At 38.9% G+C, this 23665-nt stretch overlaps 2 protein-coding genes and 1 long non-coding RNA gene across 3 annotated transcripts in view; 1 reads left to right on the top strand and 2 right to left on the bottom strand.

The window, feature by feature from the left end:
- The window catches only part of LOC144657495 (uncharacterized), a 43441-nt gene extending 22571 nt beyond the window's left edge, over positions 1–20870 (bottom strand). Inside the window, exon 1 of the mRNA XM_078517838.1 lies at positions 20850–20870. Coding sequence (XP_078373964.1) covers positions 20850–20855 — 6 coding nt within the window. The 5' untranslated portion in view covers positions 20856–20870. The remainder of the gene's footprint in view (positions 1–20849) is intronic.
- LOC144657484 (uncharacterized) lies at positions 132–12482 on the bottom strand. The gene is made up of 2 exons (XM_078517828.1): positions 11281–12482; positions 132–1577 (listed from the first exon to the last, which is right to left on the bottom strand). Exons 1-2 carry the CDS (start codon positions 12421–12423, stop codon positions 1149–1151), a joined length of 1572 nt encoding a protein of 523 aa, XP_078373954.1. The 5' UTR covers positions 12424–12482; the 3' UTR covers positions 132–1148.
- LOC144657557 (uncharacterized) lies at positions 6205–8366 on the top strand. Its single transcript, XR_013571570.1, has 2 exons — positions 6205–6431; positions 7784–8366. It is a non-coding gene; the product is annotated as an uncharacterized LOC144657557 (long non-coding RNA).
- Positions 20871–23665: the final 2795 nt, after the last annotated feature.

The raw sequence follows: 23665 nt of genomic DNA on the forward strand, positions 1-23665 counted from the left end.
TTGCTGTTAATCAGTCAAGACAACAGATTGTATTTGTAGTCACATAAGTATACCTGCCACTTTTTTTGGTGGGGGTTTTTTGTTGGGTTCTTTTTTTTTTTTTTTTTTTTTTTTTTTTGGGGTACTAAGATAGCCAATAAGCCCTTAAAATTGCACCATCAACCGTGACTTCTGTAATAATAATATTATAAGCCTGTCAGCTGAATGTTTCTTTTGTAAATTATTTTGATTGAGACAAGAGGAAGCAGTCTAATATAAATGTTTGATCTAGCTCAGTAGCCGATCTACATTTTGTATCAAAGAATAAGTATATCAAAAAATGGTTCACTGTACTTCTAGGAAAAAAACATGACATTATTTTAGCTCACATAGTGTGACCTTCCGGGTGAGAGTAGTTCTGAAACAATTTTCTCACACGCTTTGCTCGGAGGTGAATAGCAAAAGATATTTGTAGTTTGAGTAGCCAATCAGCATGCGCCAAAATGCTTTCCACTGTTTGAGTATATTACCTAAATATAATTATCTCTTGACAGAGTAAAACAACAGACTTAAATATTTGTTCAGATGACTAAAGCCATACAAATGATTGTATGTGCACATTGTGTACTTGTTATCTAATAAGAATTTAGACTTACTATAACAGTTTTACATGCTGATCATGAACATTACACTGTATGTCACAGTGTTAATTGAAAATGTGCAGAAACCTGAATAAGATATAGACTATCCACAGCCCCCGGGGGGGGGGGGGGGACTCCCATATTAAAGGGACGGGGATGCTCGTCGGAAATTTTTAAAAGAGCCCCTAAAAGAGACAAATTTGGGCGTGGCTCAAGCTTTTTTAGACCCCTAAACGATACCAAAATTCGGAAAAAGAACTTATATTTGTATTTTTCTTCCAGTGCGAACCTTAACGAGACCCTGGCGGCTAAAAACATTGCCATTTTCCCCACAACACCCTAAGCGAGACCCAAAGTCTGAATTTGATACCCCTAAGCGAGACGACGAGCATCCCCGTCACTTTCATATGGGAATCCCCCCGTCCCCCCCCCCCCCGGGCCACAGCCCTCTATTTTTTCATGTTTTTTTCGATGAAAAATCGAGAGGCTGTGGACAGTCTAAATAAGATAGAACTTGCACTGACATCACTAAGTGGAAAAAGCACCATAGGCCGGTGGCTCATAGGGGGGTGGAGCACTGTCCTGAAGAAACCCATATGAAGGTGGTGGGGCAAATGGCTGGGAATATGGCTGATAGTAAGGCACTTGACGTGGAGGTGGTGCTGATGGCTGTACAACTGCAGGATCAAAGGTGAAGAATATGCTGTCCACATCTACTGGATAATAGTCTTCGGGGACGTACTTTGCTGACACATCTGCAGATGTCACAGGCCTCCAATGGTGGTTTGCCAAAGCAAGAAATAAATGGCATATCAGACTTCTGCCATGGAGTCCGTCATGACCACTTATGTCATCACCCCAAGGATTACCCAGTAGTTTGAACTCAAGACTGTTGCCATAGCGCTGTACCCTTTGAATACCAAGAAGGTACTGAGCTTGAATGACATCTTGGCATATCTAAACAATTCAAATAAAAAAAATCAATATTATTATTATCATTATTGTAAGGTTTTTCTCCACCCATAAATGCAGCCCAGTTACACAAGTAAACTAAAGTATTATGCATATTAGTAAATTACTGTAAGTTAATGTGACTTCTGATAGTGGTGCGCAGCAGTCAGTGTTTAGTTTTGTCTGCTAAACCATATATATGCATGCTGAACCATGTTTCCAAGGGGAGGGGGAGTTGTTGTGCCGGAGAGGAGGTCATGATCCCTTCTTCACACTCATGTGTTAAAAAAACAGATTTAGTCACAAATTCAATGAATCACATTTTTCTCTTGTAGCTATTTTCATGTGCCATAGTCTAATTTTTACCCTTATCACTCATATTGCATATATACATGTACCCCCCCCCCCCCCATATGCAACTTATGCAACGTCGAACACCAAACTCTGCAACACCTACTTATAAACTGCACTCTATCAGTTGACTTCTGGACACTGTTCCAAAACTGGTGGCACCAAAAGACGAATGAAACAATAAAATTATCCGCAACCCATGTACTTTACGGCTGGCTTGATAGAACAAAGCATTGGCAAGCTCTCAATTATTGTCTACTTTTAGCTAAATACTGTATTTTTTGCACAAGCATGCGCGGAGATGTCCTAGATTTCCAATGCTTTCTATTGTTACTTTATGGAAAACTTGAAATTCTTAAAGAAATCGCGACTGAAAAAAAAGCACTTCCAAAATATTTTCGCATTTGGGCTGTTTCACTTCAATAAAAAAAAAATGTTGTCGCTGTACACGTGCAATTTTAAACAGGTTGAACGTTAATGTAGTGTATCAAAAGTAATATTGTGAAACGTAATGTAATGTATTCTACAATTTGTAAACTTTTGCTGGTGTAGCGCTTTCGTGAATTTGTAACTTGTAATTTGTAACTAGTGCCTGTATGTTTGAAATAAATAAATAAAATAAATAATAATAAAAAAATATATATATATAATTATATATATACATGTACCCTTTGCTACCCTCACAACATTGGGGGTTAGAGGTACTCAAAATGATGTACATGAAGAAAGGAACCCAAAAAGAAGTCGTGAATAAATGCTCCAAAAACACAGTTCTACATAAAAACTAACATACGTGTAACACCCCAAAATAACAAGATTTTGGAAATGCCAAACATTCACGCCACATCTGATGTCAACAATACTGTGAAATTTAAGTCTCCAATTGAAAGGCTTGATTAATGAAGCTGCCAATAGTAAAGGTAAAGTCTAGCCTGTGTCCAAGCCAAGTGGCCCATAAAGCCGGAGTTTATTCCAGTTTCAATAGCATTAAACGAATAGGATTATTGCTACTCCCCCCTCTCCCCCTCCCACTTCGCCCTGGATGGGATGCTAGTCCATTGCAGGGTTTCCCCACAGCCGGCACCCATTTATACACCTGGGTGGAGAGCGGCACTGTGAGAGGTTAGCGTCTTGGCCAAGAATGCAACGCTGCGCCCCAGCCAGGGCTGGAGCACAGGCGGTTCGACTCGGAGTTGTGCGCACTAAACATTAGGCCACCGCGCCTAGCCTACCAAAGCCGCCAAAAAGTCATGGTACGTGTCTTGTGAGGCAAGGTTCCTTACTTCTAAATGAATACATGTAACATTTCAAGTATTTCATTTCGAAAGAAACTACACAAGCTCTAGCCAGGGATTTAGCAGATTTTTGGTCTAAACTGCTCTGAAATTAGTGGTAGCCAACTTAACCCAAGGAAATCACTATCTTTGAACATCTAAAGGAAGATATAACCGTAATTTGCTGTAAGGAATCCAAACCACAGCTAAAAATATTGAGTTTTTGAAGATGCACAGAAATTATTTGAAAAATTAAGCCTTAATTTTTCAAATCACAATCCATTTCCATCCATGCATCTGCAGCCAAAGACAATTGTTTACAGTTTCAATGCTCTAAATTAGAGCAATTGTTAATGAAAATGGACCGTTATTGTTATGTTTCTTACGACACAAACAGGAATTTTGGCTGTTTACAAATTTGGTAAAATCTGTGACAAAGCCCCTTTAATACAACCTGTCCTCTATTTAGGTTAAATAATGGAATTTGAAAATGTTGGTTTTTCAGGAGGGAGGATATTTACCAGAGAACCAAGAGAAAAACCCTCCGAGTATGGCAAGAACCGACAACAAAGTCAACCCACATGCGGCAGCTGGCTGAAATCATAACGCCGGTCACATAGGTGGACCATGGTAGCTACAGGCCAGTAGGGAGGGGGGTGAGATGGGTGCATCTGCACCCCCCCCCCACCCCACAAGCCTTGGAAGTCCACTCATTGTGAAAAAAATGAAAATAAATAAATAAAGGGAAATGGTATTTCTGTACTTCGACTATTTACATTCAATTTGGTCCTTTGGGTTGAAGGTCCACCATTTGTACATTTGTGTGATATATTTTGGACCAAATTGTGTGATTCTAGATTAATTTCAACGAAACATTCTACCTAATGTCCTTAATAGTCCAAACATTTGAAATACCATTAATATTCCCAGGCACTACCAAAAAGAGAGGAGACTGGGTACTTGTTAGCTCGGAAGCACCCAAGAAGCTTGGAGCTTGCTACAGTGCTAAAAGATCAACAAACCGACTCTGGCTGATTTTTGTAATTACCATTTGACACCGAAATGAAGAAATCTATCTTTTTCCTGTCTTCCTTCTATGTGCTGTCGTCACTGTTAGCTAAATAAATTGTAAATTACATTTTCAAGGTTCTGTTTCGAAAATAATGATTTGAATTTAAAAAATGTACCAGAATTATTGTTGTTGTTACCTTAATTCACTTTTACCTGCCTTTTTCCTAAAAAAACACACGAAACGCTGTCTCAGAAAACATATATTTTTTTTAAAATTTCCTGGGGGAAGATACCCCCAGACCCCCCCCCCCACGTTATCGCGTCTGCAGCGCTCATGGTCATACGCACCCCCCCCCCCCTCATGCAAAATCCTGGTTACGGGCCTGAGCCAGATCTTTAACATCTACTATAAGAAATCTAACCAAATCGAAAGGCTTGCTTAATGAAGCTGCCAATTAGTTTATAATATTTGTCTTGTGAGGTACTGCACCCCAAACTTGTAATCCATAAAGAAATATTGAGATAATCAATGAATAACATTACATTAATGTATCTATATATGTAGAAAAGAAGGACTACATGTAAAGATCTGCATAGGCGTACCAGGCGGGGGGTGAGGGGGGCTGCAGCCCCCCCAGTGCCGAAATTTTTCGGGCAAAATGCTTGGATTTCGGGCAACAAGCCTAGCGAAAAAATAGAAAATAAGCCGACAAATCTCAATATTACGTTCAAAACTAATTACATCAACAGAAAAAGTATTGGAAATCTACCGAGCTTTGTGGTTCAAAAGTCCAAATTTCCCATTCACCTGCTTTCCTTTCCTCTTGCTGTAATCATGTTCGATTTTCCTTGCAAATTCTGCGTGACCACTCAGTTTGATTCAGTTGCAATCAGCTTTTCTATAGCTTGAGCGTTTGCGCGCGGTGGACCCAGTGTAAGACCTTGAAACAAAGCTGTTATACAAACGTGATGGAGCTGATGCTTTTCACAAATGTTAAGTTCTCAGGGCAAGCTTAAAACTTTCGACCGATTCATCCCTTATGGTTTCACACGCTTTTGTGTAACTTTCAAGTGGGTTGAAAACAATGTAAATTGGCTTGCCCAAAGTACTTTAATTTTCGCTGAACTAGGGTGAATACTTAGATAAAATATTACCGAAGAAAAAGGAATCAGTGCATTGACACCTTCGGGCAAATTGCCACGAAATTAATTAAAGAACTATCGTTTCCTTTAAAGTGAGTAAAATTATTATTAAGCAAGCAGGTAAGGTTTTTTCACAACTATTTTAATGCACGTTTTGTTTTGCATATTATATAGGCCTCTTTATTCAACCCATGCCAATTTTTTTTTCGGGCAATAAGGTCTCCGCCCCCCCCAGGTCCGAAGGTGCCCGTACGCCTATGAAGATCTGCAGATACCCAATGTGTCTGCAGATTTCAATTTTACCACTGTTACATATGCATGTTGCTGTCACCTTAATCCTACATGTACATGGAAGTGTCATTTGAACAGGGACCCTAAAAACATGTACATGTCACAATAAAGGCATTTACCTTTATAATAATTATTATATGCCTTTATGTGCAGTTCCGTTGACAAATATACAATTATTTTTAACAGAACAATACACATTTGAGTACCGTAAAAACTCGTGTATAAGCCGCACTCGTAGATAAGCCGCACCCCCAAATTTCAAGCATGATGTTGAGAAAAAAATTAAACCTGGCGGAAAAATGCCCAGTTGATTGTTTCAACAAATAATTTGTTGAAACAATCAACTGGGAATCAACTTTAGCTTTATTGATTATCAATAAAGCTAAAGTTGATTCCTTGAGCCTTTCCGATCAATGTGCAGGATGTACTAAAAACACAAACGGAAAACACTTCAGTCTTACCCAGAATTTTAGAACTTTATAGAATAAACATCATTTCTGCCAACTTTAACATTTTTGATCTTTTTCTGCCATTCGTTGACAGGTATTTCTTCGTTCATCACTGTTTTTAACTTATTCGTAGGATAAGTTGTTGTGTGTGGTGGCATTTGTGGACATTAAATTGCGTGGACGGAAATTAAACTGAAATTAAATATTGCTTAACCGGAAATTAAATTCAGTCTGGCTCGCAATGCATGCTGGATCTACGTTCTCTGCACGGCGGCCATCTTTGATGGGGGATTCTGTCTCCAGCTGTTTTGCCGTCCTTTGCCGTCCTTTTGGACTTTGGGGTGAGTAACAATTGTTTTCTTGTGGTTTAAATAGCTGAGCTCTAAGGCATACAGCGCAAATATCAATCTAGCGGCCAACAGTCAAACTGAAACCTTAAAGATGAATTACAGTCCGTACTGCGCAATCTCGGCTGCAATGTTTATGTGAGCCTCACAAACAAAGCAAAACTAAAAATTACGTGACGAACTTACCTGTTTCTTCATTATTAACGCCAGATATCCTTGCAGAACAAATAATAACAAGTAGAAGAACCTTGACGCTATTTCAAACCGACGTTTCAGCTCATCGGAAATTCTTGAACGATGCGAACTGTAATGGCGGACTAAAAAACTTCATGTATGCTGTCAACGAAGTGTAACGTTTCAACGAATTCAAAACAAAAACGAAAACAAACCCCGAGTCTGCGCAGTACGGACTGGAAATCAGCTTTAATAGAATTCCCAGTTCGATCGGCTTCGATCTGCCTTGACGGTCGCGCTGCAATCAATTGCTAGACAAACCGCTATCAGTCACATTATTTCATTTATAGACGTTATGAAGTATTAAGTCCAAGTTGTACTTCATTGCTCGTAAGGTTTGCTTATTGGTTTGTCAATGACAGGGACATGCGAAGTCGAAGTCTTGGATTTCAGTAGTTCTAAACACAGGTAGCCCAAGCTCGATATATGAGTACAATAAAGATGACCTTTTCATTGTTTCGTAATTCGATCGATTTGCATATTTATAAGGATTTGTATGGGGAAATAAATTTGACCGAAAAGAACGAAAAATTAACCGTTGAATTACAATAAAAATCAGTCACCTTAGCTCCTTTGCTGTTTCCCTCATGTGATGTGTGGTTTTTAGCCGATTGAGTGTGATTCCAGTGAGTTATAGTTCCATTGCCTTCCTCTCTCTATATAAGAGAGAGGAAGGCAATGGAACTATAACTCACTGGAATCGCGCTCAATTGGCTAAAAAACCACACAGCACACAAGGGAAACAGCAAAGGAGCTAAGGTGACTGATTTTTATTGTAATTCAACGGTTAATTTTTCGTTCTTTTCGGTCAAATTTATTTCCCCATACAAATCCTTATAAATATGCAAATCGATCGAATTACGAAACAATGAAAAGGTCATCTTTATTGTACTCATATATCGAGCTTGGGCTACCTGTGGTTCTAAAATGTTTATAGAAAGCAATACTGAACATTCTTGGCAAGCTTCAATATTTGAGTTATATGTCAAGGCTAGGAACTTGGGCGGATACAATTTAAAATATAATTCAAGCAGTTCTTCTTTCTCATAGTTTGAGAATCAACTCTGCACAATCAATTGCAATATTTTTTTTTTCTCCCATTATTATTGCAGATGAAAACTGGATGGCATGTTTCAGTCACTTAGAAAAGTCAAGGGATATAATCTCGAAACAAAGTCAAATAAGATGTCCAGGAAATTAATTAATAGTCCCAACACTCTTCTTAGTTAAACAAATCTTATTTTGAGATTTTCGTCACCTCTGATCTACTAACTATGTTTTCATAGAGGAAAACAGAATTATTATTAAGCCAATGAAGATGAAGTAAATATACTTTGTCACCCTTACTGTTGCTGTTGCTAAAATTCAATAATGCCAATTAAGGTAAAAACTGTGTGTTTTATGATCCTCACAAGGCTGCTCTATTCCTTGGAATGTTATTCTATTGCTGTTGATGACCACAAGCATTTTTGGGATCAAAGAGAACAAAGAAATTTAGTCAACGATGATAAAGAACTCAATATACTGACTTTGTCATCCTCAGTGTTGTTGTTATTATATAATTTAGTTATTCTTGCAATCAAAGGGGACAAAGACATAAGGTTTATAATTAAAGATAAATAACTAAATATGCTCTCATTTGCACTGAATGGATGTAATCTTATTTATAAATAAATGTAGGTTATTTTATTCATCGCAAGTTGATGTTGTTCGCACAAGCTGTACATACATACTTTATTTGAAAACAAAGGTCTATAAAGATGGCAGCCTAGCTAGGGCTGATGTGGACCTTTAAAACTTAATTACAGATAAAAAATAGAAAATAACTTATACAGTTCTTTATATTCTTCTAAAGCTGTTTCTTGTTGTTGTTCAACCATAAGAAAAGTTATGGGAGAGGCTGGACATAGAATGTGAAATTTTTATCGTGGCCACTGTCACAAGCAGGCGGTGTTGGACACGGTTCACGTGACATTTTTCGACCAATCATTTGTCACCTTGGTGGAAGCAATGGCTGACAATTTTGTCGCGGGATTTTAAGAAGGTCTCATCTTTTTCGTGCGATTCCGGCGAAACTTTAACGGTTGTTACGGATTATTTTATTAAGAATAATACCTAGGCAAGTCATCTGTCAAGTTCTGAATTAAGGGAAGCAATTTTTCTCTCAAAACTAGTCGATTGAAATCATGCTATATGGTAAAGGGTTGTTTGGCGCAAGCGTTCGACGTCGATGAACATTTGCTCATTTCTTGACAAACAAGGATCAGTACTGTAGATTATTTTTGCATAGAACTTAAGTTCGATAGTTGAACTTTAAGAAAAGTACGGTGGGCCCGGGCGGGCCCCGCCGTTTTAACGGTCAAATTTGGACTTGAAGTTGGGGTTTTTTCCTTGATATGTCACTCAGTTCTCTTCCATTTCGCGGCATTCTGCGGGAGTTGATGGTGTGATTTCTGTCGATGTTCTTACAGGACAAGGGCTTAATTTGGTACTCATGTTCATGTGTATTTATATTTTAATGTTCACTTGCCATTTTTGTTATTGTAGTGTTTATATCATCCTTTTGTTTGGCCGATATTCGGCATATCGGAGCGATTGCCCAGCCACAGGTAGTTGAACTATAATGCTCCCGCAGTCCCGCAGTCGACGAATAATTATCCTTCGCTCAACATGCTTTATGAATGAGAAACACACATGTATTACTTCGCGCAACACGCTTTAGTAAGAATGAGAAATTTGCATGTATTCCACTTATACTTCGCGCACCCGCTTTCAATTAAGAACGAATAATATACACGTATTCCACTTATCCTTCGCGCAACATAAACAGTGAAAAATATGCATGTACTCCACTTATCCTTCGCGCAGCCCGCTTTAATAGAACGATAAATATACATGTGTTCCACTTATCCTTCGCGCAACTCGCTTGAAGAACAAGAAATATGCATTTGTTCCACCTATCTATTCAAGAAGACGAATATTAAGTGTTTATATCATCATTTTGTTTGGCCGATACTCAGCAGTATATATCAAAACGGCCGTTGGGCCCTCCAAGTAAAACAACTCAGCAAACTGCGTTGGCCAGCAATACATCGACGTACTTTATTCATTACTCAACATTTCTGAAAAGCAAAGCGCCAAAGATAAGTTCAATTTTAGCCCGTTTACTTCGATCACAAACGTGCTAGAATCGAATAATATTTCCAATAGTCAACGAACCGCAATGTTTCGAATCCAAAATATGAGTTGTTCCGCCGTAAAATATCGCCTTTATGAATCCAGCAATACGCATCTATGATCATCTATAGGTGCAACTAGGCTCGCGAAAGATTTGATATGGATTTCCTCCGATATTTCTTTCAGCATTGGAATATCTTCGCACCGCGAAGAGATGTTTACAGATCAGTGATCAGACGATAATGAGTGCAAATGAAAATTTCTTCCGGCATGCTTTGCGAGTCGTGTCCAACACCGCCTGTGTCACAAGCATCAATACGTAGCACAATCCTTTTATGCATCACTAGCCCACCTGCTTTGTTAAACTGCCCCACCTACTGTTGTCAAGAAACTAATCAGGGGGGGGGGGGAGGAGGGTTTCTTAGGCAGGTAGTGGGTATGTATGTGTTACCAAGGTCTTCAATATGAATCTGTATTTCTAGAATAGCACAATTTTTAATACCCTAGTCTAGAAATCTAGTTTATTTCAATGGCCCACTTTCTGGGCCATTGAATTAATATTACACCCTGTTCCAGCAAATGTCTTAAATATTGGATACTCTGTTCTAGAATGGGAGTACTGTATAGATATTTTAGAGATGTACCCTTCTGAAGTAAAAGGATAAGGTTATACGCACAGGTTAACTATTTGGAGTGAGTAGAAGTGAAACATACTACTACTTGTTGGCTATCTTTGCAGATTCACAAATACTTGGAAACCAACTACAAACCCCTTAACCAACCCTACTCATTTTCAGTTCACAATTATGAAGATCCATGCACCCAGCATACTTGCTTGTAGGCATGCATTGCATTGTACGCATGTATTTCAAAACAAGTAAGCAGCAAAACATGTACAAACATTACATGAAGTACATGGTACAAATAAGTTGGCTCAAGGAGCCTTTGATTACATCAAATTTTGCGCTGTGTGAAAGCGTTCGTAGCTTAGTAACCAGGCACTAGTATCCAGGCCCATCGCCAAAAGACACGTGGAACGCCTGGGGGTTTAAAATTATTCACGGACGAAAAGCGTGGTTTTCATCGCTGTTTTGAGAGGAAAAACTTTTTCAAAATGATCAGTCTCCTTGTTATTTTTGTTTGTGAGGATAGTAAAGAGCTGCTTTGTCGCTTATATGGAGCAATCTTTCAGTTTTATGCGGAAAAATGCACAGAAGATACGGAGGATGCAGTGTGAGCGATTTATGCAGATTTATGTGGACCCGCACGGCCGCACCACCGCATCCTGTCAGATCCTGAGATGCCCTGTAAAATTGCATGCAATGGTCTCGTAGATAAGCCGCACCCACGATTTTGAGCCCAAAATTTCGGTAAAAAAGTGCGGCTTATACACGAGTTTTTACGGTAACCATCTCACTTCTCTAACTCATACCTTTGTGACATCCTCTGGTGCATTTATCAGCCGTAGTATGTCTGTCTCATTCAAGCTCATGCAGAAAACTGGAGACTGCCTTGGTTGAGATTGCCTGAAAAGCAGGGCGCTTTTCTTTGACCATTTCCTGGAGCTGTCGATACTGGCAATGACGCTCCACCCATAGGCCTGCATGCTTTCAATCAGCTTCAGTATCAGATATCTGGAGTCCACAGCCTCCTCCCCAGATGCCCACCAAGGGTTTCCCCTCAGCTTGAACTCCCAGCTCTCAAAGTAGCGTGACTCTTGTTGGATTCCTCTTCGCCAGGAGGTTTGGATGACGTCACGGACGGCAGAAATCAAGCTTTCTGGGGTGCTAATCAGCCTAAGTGTGTCATGCTTGTTGAGGCTAATGGTGAAGTGTGGTGGGGAAGGCTGCCCAAGTGCAATGTTTGGGTTGTGTTTAAAGAACAGAGTATTGGTACCACTAGTACTCTCAAGGTTGGAATTTCCATACAGACTCCACTGCCTAGCTTGCAGATCATTCACAAGTGTCTGTAGAAGCTGTCTTGAATGAACGGTTTCATCGTCATCTGGATGCCAGGGGGTACCTTTCAACTTGATCAACAACACGGAATTTTCATACGACCATCTCTGGATACCACGAGGCCATGTTTTGTCGATCACGTCCTTGAATGTTTGATGAAGATCGGCCGGTGCATTAAGCACCATTAAAGTATCAGTGCTGCTAAGTCCTACGACCATAAACGGCTGAGAGGAAAACACTGAAACTGGCATTTTCTTGAAGATCCACGTCGTAAGATCCATTGTTCTTGTCAAGTCACTCGAGATCAGAAGTTTCCATCCATCACGATAGAGCCTGTGCAAAACACTTCCGGCCATTTTCCTCGACAGCACAGCGTCGTTTGGTGAAATGTTCACGGCAAATGGATAACCTATCAATTTGAATTCGTGAACCCCATTTAGCATGACGGTTTCTCTCTGTATTCCCGGAAGCCATGTTTCTTGGATTACTTGTCGAATGATGCTGATTTCATAGTCTGTTCCATAAATGACACGGAGTTTATCTGACGGGCGAACAGCTATACACATATAGTCAAAACCCAGTGGTCTAGGAGGCAAGTTAGACTGTTCACCTCCCATTTGTAGCACCTGAAGACTTGTTAAATTATTACTAACACTGTAAGAGGAACAAGGGTACAGCACTTATATAAGCTCTGTTTGGGATTTGGACGGTAGGGAGCTGGGAACTATTATTTTTGGCACACCGGTAATGATGCAGCGATGTGATCATGAGAGTCATGAGAGTAATTTTTCCGCGATGAAGTCAGTAGTTCTCTGCCGAATTCAGTGCCCGGGTGACGGGGCAAGTTAGAAAGCGGAAGCTGTTCGCAGGCTAAATTCAGTGCAGTGTGTAAGGCTGGGTTTTTCAAAACATCATTCGACCGATCATTCGCCCAAGGTGAAAACAAACGTGGCGATAAATAAATTTTGAGCCAACACAAATTCGTTCAAATTTCAAATTTACTCATGGTTTTCACGTGACATCATCAAAATTCCAAAATCCAGAATCGCACGACCCCTGAGTTTTTATCCTTCACTGGCTATTAGACGTCCATATATCTTCTTGTTGATAAGGTTTTTAAGTCAAAGACGGCTGCCAGAAGACCCAGAAGGTTGTCACGAATGCTTAAAAAAATCCCTCTTCCTCCTCCATACTGTGCTCTCTAAATTTGTGTGGAACATTTTGACGGATAACTCCAGTAAGAAATACCATACAGACCTGAGACTTGGACAAGTAGTTTATCTAGTAATTTTCTACAAAGATTTTTAGGACTCAAAAGTTTTAGATTTATTTATTTGTTTATTTATTTATTATTTTTTGCGGCGTGACAGTTGCGTGACACTGAAAACCACTTACCGTAAAATTCCGGTTATAAGACCCCCCCCCCCCCCCGCGCGCTTAAGCCCTCCCCATTATAGGCCCAACTACCGGATATAAGCCCCCCTCTACCTGATGACAGTACTGAACAGGGTCAAATGTTGCTTAATTATGCGTTTTTAACTTAAAAACGTATTTCGATCAACACTCCTTGGCTCGTTTCGAAACGGTATTTTTATTCCGCTTATAAACCCTCCCGGATATAAGCCCCTCTGCTTATAAGCCCACCCAGAACCCTTTCAAAGTTGTATAAACCCAGGGCTTATATCCGGAATTTGCGCCAGATTGCGCCATCATTTCAACGCTAGCGGGACTTCGAACGGGATGTTCGACGAGTTAACTTCACCGAAAGGTCTCTGATGAGTCTCTTGGCAGAGACGAAACATGCGTGTCAGACTAGCCACGAAAATATAATTTAACCATAGCAAATCTTCAAATGAATCTTTCTTTTAAAACAATACCAATATTAAACAAGTTATGGAACAAAGTCACCAACAAAACACATTACATTTATATCTTGTCTGTATGGTGCTTTAATTTTGTATATATATCTGGCAAGTCTCTCTCTTTTGATGCATTTAGACAAATATTACTGTTATATTTGTACTAACTTGTAATATTAACTTTTACAATTAAGTCAGTAAATTTAATAAACGCATTGCGGATAACGATAACATTTGCGCATTGCAGAAGTAGATTAAGATTATGATTAGTCTAGCGGGTTAGCAAACTTATCGTTACAAGCCGGACAAAAGAACCAAATTTGGCACACGTAGACTTTGAAGCATGGGCTTTAAGAAAATCCGATGCTCCAAGAACATGGATCGCGAGAAAGGTAAAGATAAGATAAGATAAGAAACTTTATTTTTTTCCAAGAGGGCACGGTAACGAATCCTGCAATCTGATTGGTTATTAGCGCGGGCAAGATTCTCCTATATCTGCCCACGGGCCACGGTAACGCTTTCGTGAGTTTCATTTCGCGGCGAGACGAACGAACCCATGACAGTTTTGCTCTCCAAAATGATTTAAATCGATGTAGTTGCTCACCAACCGTTGTAAATTTGAAAGGGAAAATTAGCAGTGGAATTAAAGGCCTTGAAGTTCTCCAAAAGGCGAGTATTTATTCTCTTTAGTGACAAAATGAAGTTATAGTTTTATGGCCGTGGTTTGCCGATCGTTGTTTGTGCATTCGCACTGATTTTCACGCCATTGCGGTTAACTGCAAGTCGCCGGTTTACAGACTCGATTTATCCTTTCAAACACCTTGCTTCTCTGCTACTTTTCTCCAAAACCGAATACTGCTTATCGCCATTCAAGAAAATGAGATGCTTTATTAAAAAACAGTCAAATTTATTCTCGCAATATTGTGCCGCCACTGTGCAGGCGACCAAACTACACATTTCAGCTTCATTCAGTTTCACTTTCGCAAACTTTTTGTCAAAACAGAATACTGTGGGAATCAACACAGAGGCTTTTGACTCGTTAAATACAAATGTAAATAGCTAAGTGCTCTCCAGTCCGAAAAGTAAGTTTAATTAACTTAAAGAACTCACAAGCCGAAATGGAGTTAAAAGTGTTTCGCAACTCGCTGATTGCTCTGTTCTACATTGTGCTTTTCTATTATTTCAGATGCTTTTTTTTTTTTTTGAGATGAAATTTTCCTTGAGTACTGTTCATTAAAGTGAATTTATTTTGTTTGGCAGTAAGCTCTTATAGCAAACAGATCATTATTTACTCTTGCCGTAGCTTATGGCGATCGACTCAACATTGGATGCGCGCGTATATAAATACAAACACATTTGGCAAGAAAGTCTTTGTAGGTTTTTTAAGTGTTTTTTAGTCAAACACATTAAAGTAGGAAAAAATAAATAAGTTATTTACCGGCTTAGGGTCGGTCCGTATAGTGAAAAACTGTGACCTCGGCCTCGAAAATGCTGCCCTCGGCCTGCGGCCTCGGGCAGCATTTTCAAGACCTCGGTCACAGTTTTTCACTATACGGACCTCCCAGCCGGCAAATAACATATATTTATTTAAGTGTCAAAGCCTTATAGCCTGGACAATTACGTCATCACAGAAATTAAGGACAATTACGTCATCACAGAAATCGACAACATATTTGTTATCTTCTTTCCGCCATCTTGGATTTGAAAATTTTTCCAAAATGTAAGAAAACCACCAAAAATTACTAAATAGTACTGAAAAACAATAAAATGGTGCAAAAAATGCCCAAAAGGTAAAAATATTTGTATTAAAGTTAATTTTCATCTATAAAAACACAAAAATTGCAAATTTGATAAAACATGTCTCTCAAAATGCCGTTTCCATGGCAACATCAAGTCTCTAATACAGCAACCTGTCATATCAAATTATTTCCAAATATATTTTAGATCAAGTTGCAAAGTTTGGCAGTGTTTGGTTGAATGTTGAAAAAGTTATAAACGTTCAAAGTCGGCGCGGGAACTTTCCGCCCCCTGGTCTGGATAGTGTTAAGATTCTTAATTTTAATTAAGAATCTTAAGGATCTTTAGGAAAGAAAATAGATCGTGAAATAACACCAGTCTTCACAAGCAAGAAAATCTCTGAAGAATTGCAGTTCACGGAAACAAAGCCCTCTCTAGTAAACCAATAAAGTGTAGTATATGAATATAAATGTAATTCGTGCGATGCGAATTATATTTGCTACACGAGCCGCCACCTTCACCTGCGCATCGAGGAGCACAGATACTCCGTAATTGGTAAACACCTTCAAGAACAACACAATCAAAAGCCGATCGACCTTCACAGCCAATTTCTCATCCTAAAGAAATGCCGCGGAAAGTTTGAGTGCCTAATTTACGAGGACGAATTGGCTTTGATTGCTCCATGCCTAAATTTCCACAGAATTGTAATTGACTTCTCAGAAAATGTGTACCAATTCCAAACGTCACCAATATGCCAGTTTACTCGCGGAGACGTCCCTTGTATATTAAAGAATTGGCCAAACAGTGCCCATTTTCAAGTGCGTCTAACAAATAAATTATTCCTCTGATATCAGCTTCTTTATACATGTTTATAAGTGAAGTCCATCATCAATTTGTCGCTACCCTTTGCAACCACCGAAGTACTTTTTGTGCCATCCCCTTTCTTTTGATTGTTCTCATTCTACACGAGTCCCATCTTTTGAAAGAAAGTTTAAGAGCACAGGTTTCCTACGGTCAAACATATGTCGGTAAGAGTCCTTAAATGGATTTCGCTCATACTCTTACCATGGGTAGGCCTTAATATAAAATAAATCACAGTATACTTTGTTTGGCTAAATATCGATTTGTTTTCGAGAAAATCGATAATTCTAAAATCCAGCAAAATTGACGCTTTCGGAGCTCAAAATTTATGCCGAGTTTGTTAGCTTCGCGTCGAAAAATAAAGCACTCTGGAAGAAAAGTACCTATTTAATATCGAAGAATAACATCAAATTAGTACGTCGAAAGCAATTTCTGCTCTTAAAGTCCTTTTATTTACAAAATATAATTAAGTTTATTCGACACACTTTTGATTTAATTCAAAATGGCGCGTCAAGAAAATTGGATAACAGCTTCGCCGAGGGCTTAGGTTTTGTCGTAAATGAGGAAAACAGGATTTACAATGTATCAGCGAACACCACGGTAAGCAAGTCTATGTTTTTATTTTACTCAGTTGAAGTTCACATGGGGAAAATTAACCTTTGCGTGGAATGTTTACATAATGTTGATAAGATCAACAATGTCACGGTCGGTTAAATTAACGAATTTTAAGCAACTTTGAGATCTGAAAGCATCGCACTAAATCATTTCTCCAGGAAATCCTTTTAGTATCGAAAAGAACAATCATTTATCTGTCTAATACCAAATTTTCAGCCATTTATTTCGCTTCGCTCATACTTAAATAAAGCGATAAGTTTGACCTATTTTGAATTAAATCAAAAGTGTGTCGAATAAACTTAATTATATTTTGTAAATAAAAGGACTTTAAGAGCAGAAATTGCTTTCGACGTACTAATTTGATGTTGTTCTTCGATATTAAATAGGTATTTTTCTTCCAGAGTGCTTTATTTTTCGACGCGAAGCTAACAAACTCGGCATAAATTTTGAGCTCCGAAAGCGTCAATTTTGCTGGATTTTAGAATTATCGATTTTCTCGAAAACAAATCGATATTTAGCCAAACAAAGTATACTGTGATTTATTTTATATTAAGGCCTACCCATGGTAAGAGAATGAGCGAAATCCATTACAGGGCTCTTGCCAAGAATTTAATTTTCATTTTTGTTTGAAATTTGTGCATATAATTTTATTATTTTATTTGAAACGTTTTCTATTGTATTATTTTTTATGTTAATTACGTATTTTTGGCCAAATCGCGAAAATTAAGTACCGCGAAATATGCCTGTTCCATTTTCACGAGATTAAGTTCCTGCGAAAATAAGTAACAATAAGGTTATGAAAGTACGTACCCATGGGGTACAAAAAATCGTTTTGTCTTCAACGAAACGGTGTTGTACAAACTGTAGATCAAGTTTACGTTAACATCATCTTTTAAAACAATTAAAATAGGAGCACGCGACTATACGCTTAACAGTAAGTGCTACTATGATGAAAATCGCATCTTTCCTTTCGTAGCCGTTTTAAAATATTAACAAGTTCTTATTATGAGAAGAAAAATGCCGTTCACTGTTTTCCAATATCACTTTTCTTTCCAGAGATATTCACGTTTTTAAAATATGCAAATTAGCAAAGCGATGACGTCATAGACTCAACCAAATTTTGATCAAATATGAAGAAAGTGATATCTCAGCCAATTTGTATCGGAACTCTCTGATTTTTTGCAGCAACACTCTGCTTGTTGTGTTTCACCATGTGAACCCAACAATTTGGTTACCATGGCAACAAATTAGGTTCTAGATCCCCCCGATGCTAAAGGCTTTTCTGGCCAATTCTGGCATTTTTTATTGTTATTTGTCAATAATGCTTTACATGCGTGATCTGGCAGGCATGTGAATGGATAAGGCAGACATCTTACCGGGGTTTCATTTTTTCGCACTGAAAAATTCTTAAATATTCAAAAAAATTAGCGGGGACTGGAAAAGAGTCAGTTGCCATGGTAACATAATTTAATTATAAGTACATGTGTGTCACCTGCAGAACTATTAGTCTGCCCAGTTTCATTGGTCTCCGCAGAAAAATGACTGAGATAACTCAATTTTTGTACCTGATATAAAATTGGGTTGAGTAGATGACGTCATCAGTCCCCTAATTTGCATATTTTACGATTTTTTTAAGCTTTAATATCTCCGGAACTAAAAAAGATATTTGAAAACGGAAAACGGCATTTTAAATAGTTCCTTAAATACTTTATGAAATGCTAAGAAAAGCAAGGGGTGAAAATTTGATCATAGTAGCACTTTAACAGTTTCGTTTCTCGAAACATACATTTCTTGTATTAAGTTTCAAAAACATATGTACGCATAACACTAAATACTTAATTTGTGTTAGAAGAGATCAAAAGAACATCTGCTAGTCGAGTTTCTGCCTTTAGTCAATATTTGTCGTTTATTTTTCCTGCGAACGGCATAAATTCATCTTCTGCCGTCTGCCGTTAGAACGCGGAAATGAGTAGTTTTGTGTTTGTCGTGAATGTGAGATAAAAAGGTAACAAAATGAAAGGCAACTGCAAGCTCGCATTTGCCGTATAACGTCATGCTTAATCTCGAAGTCACGAAATAACGTTTATAACTGAACTCAAACTGGAACTTCGGCCATTACCCTGGAATAATCTTCACTCTTGACAGGACAATAGAGAGGACATGTAGATATATAATTTCCTCGAAAATATACAAAGAAACCTTTGTTGTTGTAATAGCTAAACAGTGACTTTTGTAGTGTTTCCGAGACGATTTCGAAGTCCATAAACACGCAAAAAAAACGAGGCCAATTTCCCGCTTCTTGACCGAACAAGCTTGGTGATCAATAAAGGATTTATTATAAAAATTAGAGCAGTTTTCACTTGAGTGTCGAAAGTTAATTGCATTTGCTTTGGTTTTGCATTGCTACGCTTAGTGATTGGTGTAAAACTCTCGCGCCACTTTCTCAGCCAATCAGAAGTAAAACCAAAACCAATCGTGACTCGCGCGCGTACGATTTCCCGCGCTTCGTGCCGGCTACATGTATTTGCGTTGAGTTTTGATTGGTTCACTGAATTGTCTGTGTATTTTGTGATTGGTTAGAGTAATTACTTTGGTTTTTTTTGGTTTTGGTTTTACGACAGTCAATTGAAAACTGCTCTATGGGCAATAAACTCATAAATTAAGAACTGAAATAACTCTCTTCGTTGTAACCTGAAGGAAATCAGTAAAAGGCACGAACGACCGCTCGAACTTCTTTTAGCTGTTCTTTGTCGCAATTGGATTAAACGAAAGCAAGAGGCAAGAAAACAGAAAACGTTTTCCTTTGCGCTGCTTATGGTTATAATTATTAAAAAAGTAGATTGAATTTTTTTTTTTTTTTTTTAAAAAATGAGAGTTCTTAATTATGAAGTATTTAGTTCATTCCGAATGGCCGTCAGTCACAATCCTTGGATTCTTCGCAGAGGAACTGCCTGCTTGTCAGTGTTGCACAGCTGTCCTGACATCGGTTGAATCCTTCTCGTCCCCAGGTATCCTCCTCCTTTGTCGAGCGCAGTGCGCTTTGCGTTATGGGATTGATAGTGCACGTCTCGCTATCCAGACTGTTTGAGGCCACTAAGGAGACGCTGTTTGATCTCATACATTTACTGTAATTTGTAACGGCTGACTTCGGCTTGATTTAACTGATCGCAAGAAATGCTCCACAAAATACTGAATTTCGCATCTTTTGATCCAAGTTGCGATCTTTTGTAAGCCAGCTTAATAAAGTTCGCTAATCTTTTGAAGTTTGTGTGGTCTTTTATAATTTGATGGAGATTTGGGTCCGTCGTCCATTCCTCGTTTACCGTCGCCGCCTCCGACAAAAGAAAGCTCCGTCGCCGGTGGCAACAACAACAACAAATTTGCGGGAAATCGCGGGCAATCCATGCGGCGCTTATTTGGGGGCGGCGCTTAACTTTTTTCTCCCAAATGCGGCGCTTATTCGGGGTGGCGCTTATTCGAGTAAATCAGAAACCCACAAGGGTTGAAACGTGTAACTCCCTATGATTCGTATTGTACAAAGCCTTCGCATATTCGTTTACACTAAGTACCATATTTGGAAAATTACGAGAACCATTTAACCAATCAAAAATACTATATTTGGATTAAATTTCAAGCTTGGTTGAATAGCTAAATTTGGTTAAATTCTCCTGTTTCAACTTCTTGAAGTAGTCTGGAAAACTTTGCTTCGATACACTTAATGTATTTCTTTAGTTTCTGTAAGAAATTTACGGCGTTTAGGTCGAAATTCAAAAAACTTACCGCAAAACCAAAAATTATGTTGCGTGTGTCATTACGTGTATAAAACATTCGCGTACAAATTCTTCGTGTTTCCTAATATGGTACTTAGCAAAATGAATATTCAAACGCTGTGCGCGCGTGTTACACGTTTCAACCCTTATGGGTTTCAGAGTAAATACGGTAGATGGTCTAGAAGTAATCACGCTGCTTACTTGCATGATCCATTTCCATTCTGAACTTCAAAATCATCAAACGATATATTCAACGCCAAGCCGTGTGGGATAGGAACAAAATGGAAAAAGTCCAAATTGTTTGGATACTTGTCTGGATATCCTGGACTGTTCAGTGAGTTATTAGACATAGAAAGACGGCCTATTGAAACAAAAACAAAATTAACGACAATAACGTTCGACCTTTCTTTCCTGGGTTTTTCCATTTTTCTTACCCCTGTTATATATTTTTGTATTTATTTATATATTTAATCACGGGTCAGTTTTGACGTCATATAAACCTAACATCTTAGACAAAAGTAGTTGACACATTAACTTCTCATAGAGGTTTTTACGGCATTTTCATCGCAAGATTTTAAAGTAAACTTTTACAAAATACCCCCCTCTCCCCAGTCGAATGCTGCATGATTGCAGCTAAGGACTTCCAGAAACAAACTTGCAGATGGACGTCACACATAAGGCCTACTATCATGGTTTACATATTTTTTAAAAACGTCAGGTTTTTTCCAAAATGGACTTGAAAAAAATAAAACTATAGAAATGCATGCGACAGAACGAAACTTCATAAGAACTCCCACTACAACCAAATATAATGCTGAAAACCATCAAAACACCAGTTTCGCTAATATCACTTCTCAGTTATTAAACAAATTGACGCATCGGGCCGGCCGGCCGATATTTGGAGCGTTTTATCTCGAAGCAATCTGGTCGAAAAAAGCTGTTGTAAATTTGTGTTGTGCGATTTCGTATGAAGTTAAAAATAAAGAATACAGTATGGGGCCCAGTTCTCGGCCGGGTCCAGTTCTCGGCCACTTTGTGTTCAACGCGGTTTTTCACGCCCCAGTTGAATTAAAAGAAAAAGTTATTTCCATCAAACGATAGACTGATACTTGTGCTCTAAGTATCTTGAGTTTGATCCTTCAATTCACTATAGAAAGCTCACACGTCGAGTTTAAGCGGAGGTAGGTGAATTTGTTTTCCCGAAAACTTGTTTGTTGACGGCTCCTTAAAATTCATGGATGTAGTTAAATTCGTATTTTATACAAAAGCCCCTACCAAAGGAATTAATTTTTGGCATGTGAAACGCAGAATAATTCAGCTTTCTGCTTACGTTAACTTTTCGTTAAAGCGTTGTATTTTTTGGTCTTAATTTGCTTCGAATTTTTTTCGTTCGACTTTTGCGTATTTGCCAGTTCTCGGCCACCCTGCTCGCTATCACAGCGTAGCGCTTTGGTTTTTAATATATTTTCATCTGCTGTAGCCAAAGTGAAAGAAAGAAAAATTTAAAAATAATTTTCAATTAAATATCTAAGTTTTGAGCTGACTCTTGTCTTGTCTATTATTTCTACAACACCTAACTCTAAGACCTTTTCACTGCAAAATAAGCCATCTAAATGCACTGGTCACACAACGCAATTCTGCGGTTTTGCCAGAACCTATATATAGGCAAGCAACTAGGCGCGTTAAAAACCTTCTTTTCTAAAGTAAAACAAAGCCTCATAAAAATACTTTGGGATCGACATAACATAAATAAGTTTACAGAGTGGTTTTGTGACTGTGAAAGTTAATTAAGCCTTTTTATACAGAAAATTACGCACAAGCTTTTTGGTGGCCGAGAACTGGGCCCACAATTGGTGCTTTTATTTTTATTATTGCTCGGGCAAATTTATTATTGCCAGATCGATAGCTTTACACCAAAACGCTAAATGATGTCGCTAGCTCTGGGAGAAATTTCAAGTTTCTTTAGTCGTTCTGAGGAAAGAAATTCAAGTTTACGTCTAAAGTGGCCGAGAACTGGGCCCCATACTGTACTTCATGGAATGCGTGCGTACGGTATTTACGCACGAGTTGGTGAAGTATCAGAAATCGAACGAGTGAGCGGAGCGAACGAGTTGAGATTTCTGATACAGACCAACTCGTGCGTAAATTCCGTACAAAGCACTTTCCATGTGGTATTGTGTTTATTATACAGGGGCGTGCTAGCCTATAGGCCCGTAGGCCCGGGCCTACAAACTTTTAGCCCACTCGTATTTTTAAAATGTGCTATCAAGAAAGTATGTGGCCGAAGCACTCAAGACGAAATAGAAAGCAATATCATAAACATCGCAACTACCCTTCTCGATTGATCAAGTCTCAGCAAGTATAAACCGGACGGACTGTACTTAAAGCATAAAAAGATAAAATAAAGTTCTCGTGTTTGAGTATAAGGTGCCAACTTAACAAAATAGCATTCCAGACGTTTCGGGCTTTTTAATAGCGCGACGTCTTATTTCACACCGCCGACAGTAGCCAGCCTGGTCTTCACGTGGGAACTTTCAATGCACGCACGCTGCTGCCGCACCTGTGATCACATTCCTGGCCCCGCCCTGCAGGATCCAAATGCTTTATCGTTACAAGGATACTCACCGCGAAACAACCGGCTCAGTGTATGGCATCCTGCCGCCGTTGTCTGCGATCCTCGCCGAAACTGGCCGCACACCACGGCAACGCTTCGTTGAGCACCTCCGCAGCACGAGCAAACGGCCACAATATTAAGATGCACAAGTCCGTGGCATCATGTTCTGTGATGGAAAAACAACGAAAGCGCAGGAAAAGCGACTCACCATCAAACTGGGAACCAGTCGCCGCGCTGACTAAATGAAAGTCGTTGCGCGCGCAGCAGCGAAGCTCCAACGATACAGCAATGACTTCCACTGATGATGGGCAGCCGAAGCAACGTAGCGACCAAGAACTACGAGACGAGACGAGACGAGTACGAGCCAAACCAAATTCGTGCCTCTTATAACCACATCACACCA

The sequence above is a fragment of the Oculina patagonica genome, chromosome 6 (assembly GCF_052425735.1).
Source record: "Oculina patagonica isolate OP01 chromosome 6, crgOcupat, whole genome shotgun sequence".
NCBI classification, from domain to species: domain Eukaryota; kingdom Metazoa; phylum Cnidaria; class Anthozoa; order Scleractinia; family Oculinidae; genus Oculina; species Oculina patagonica.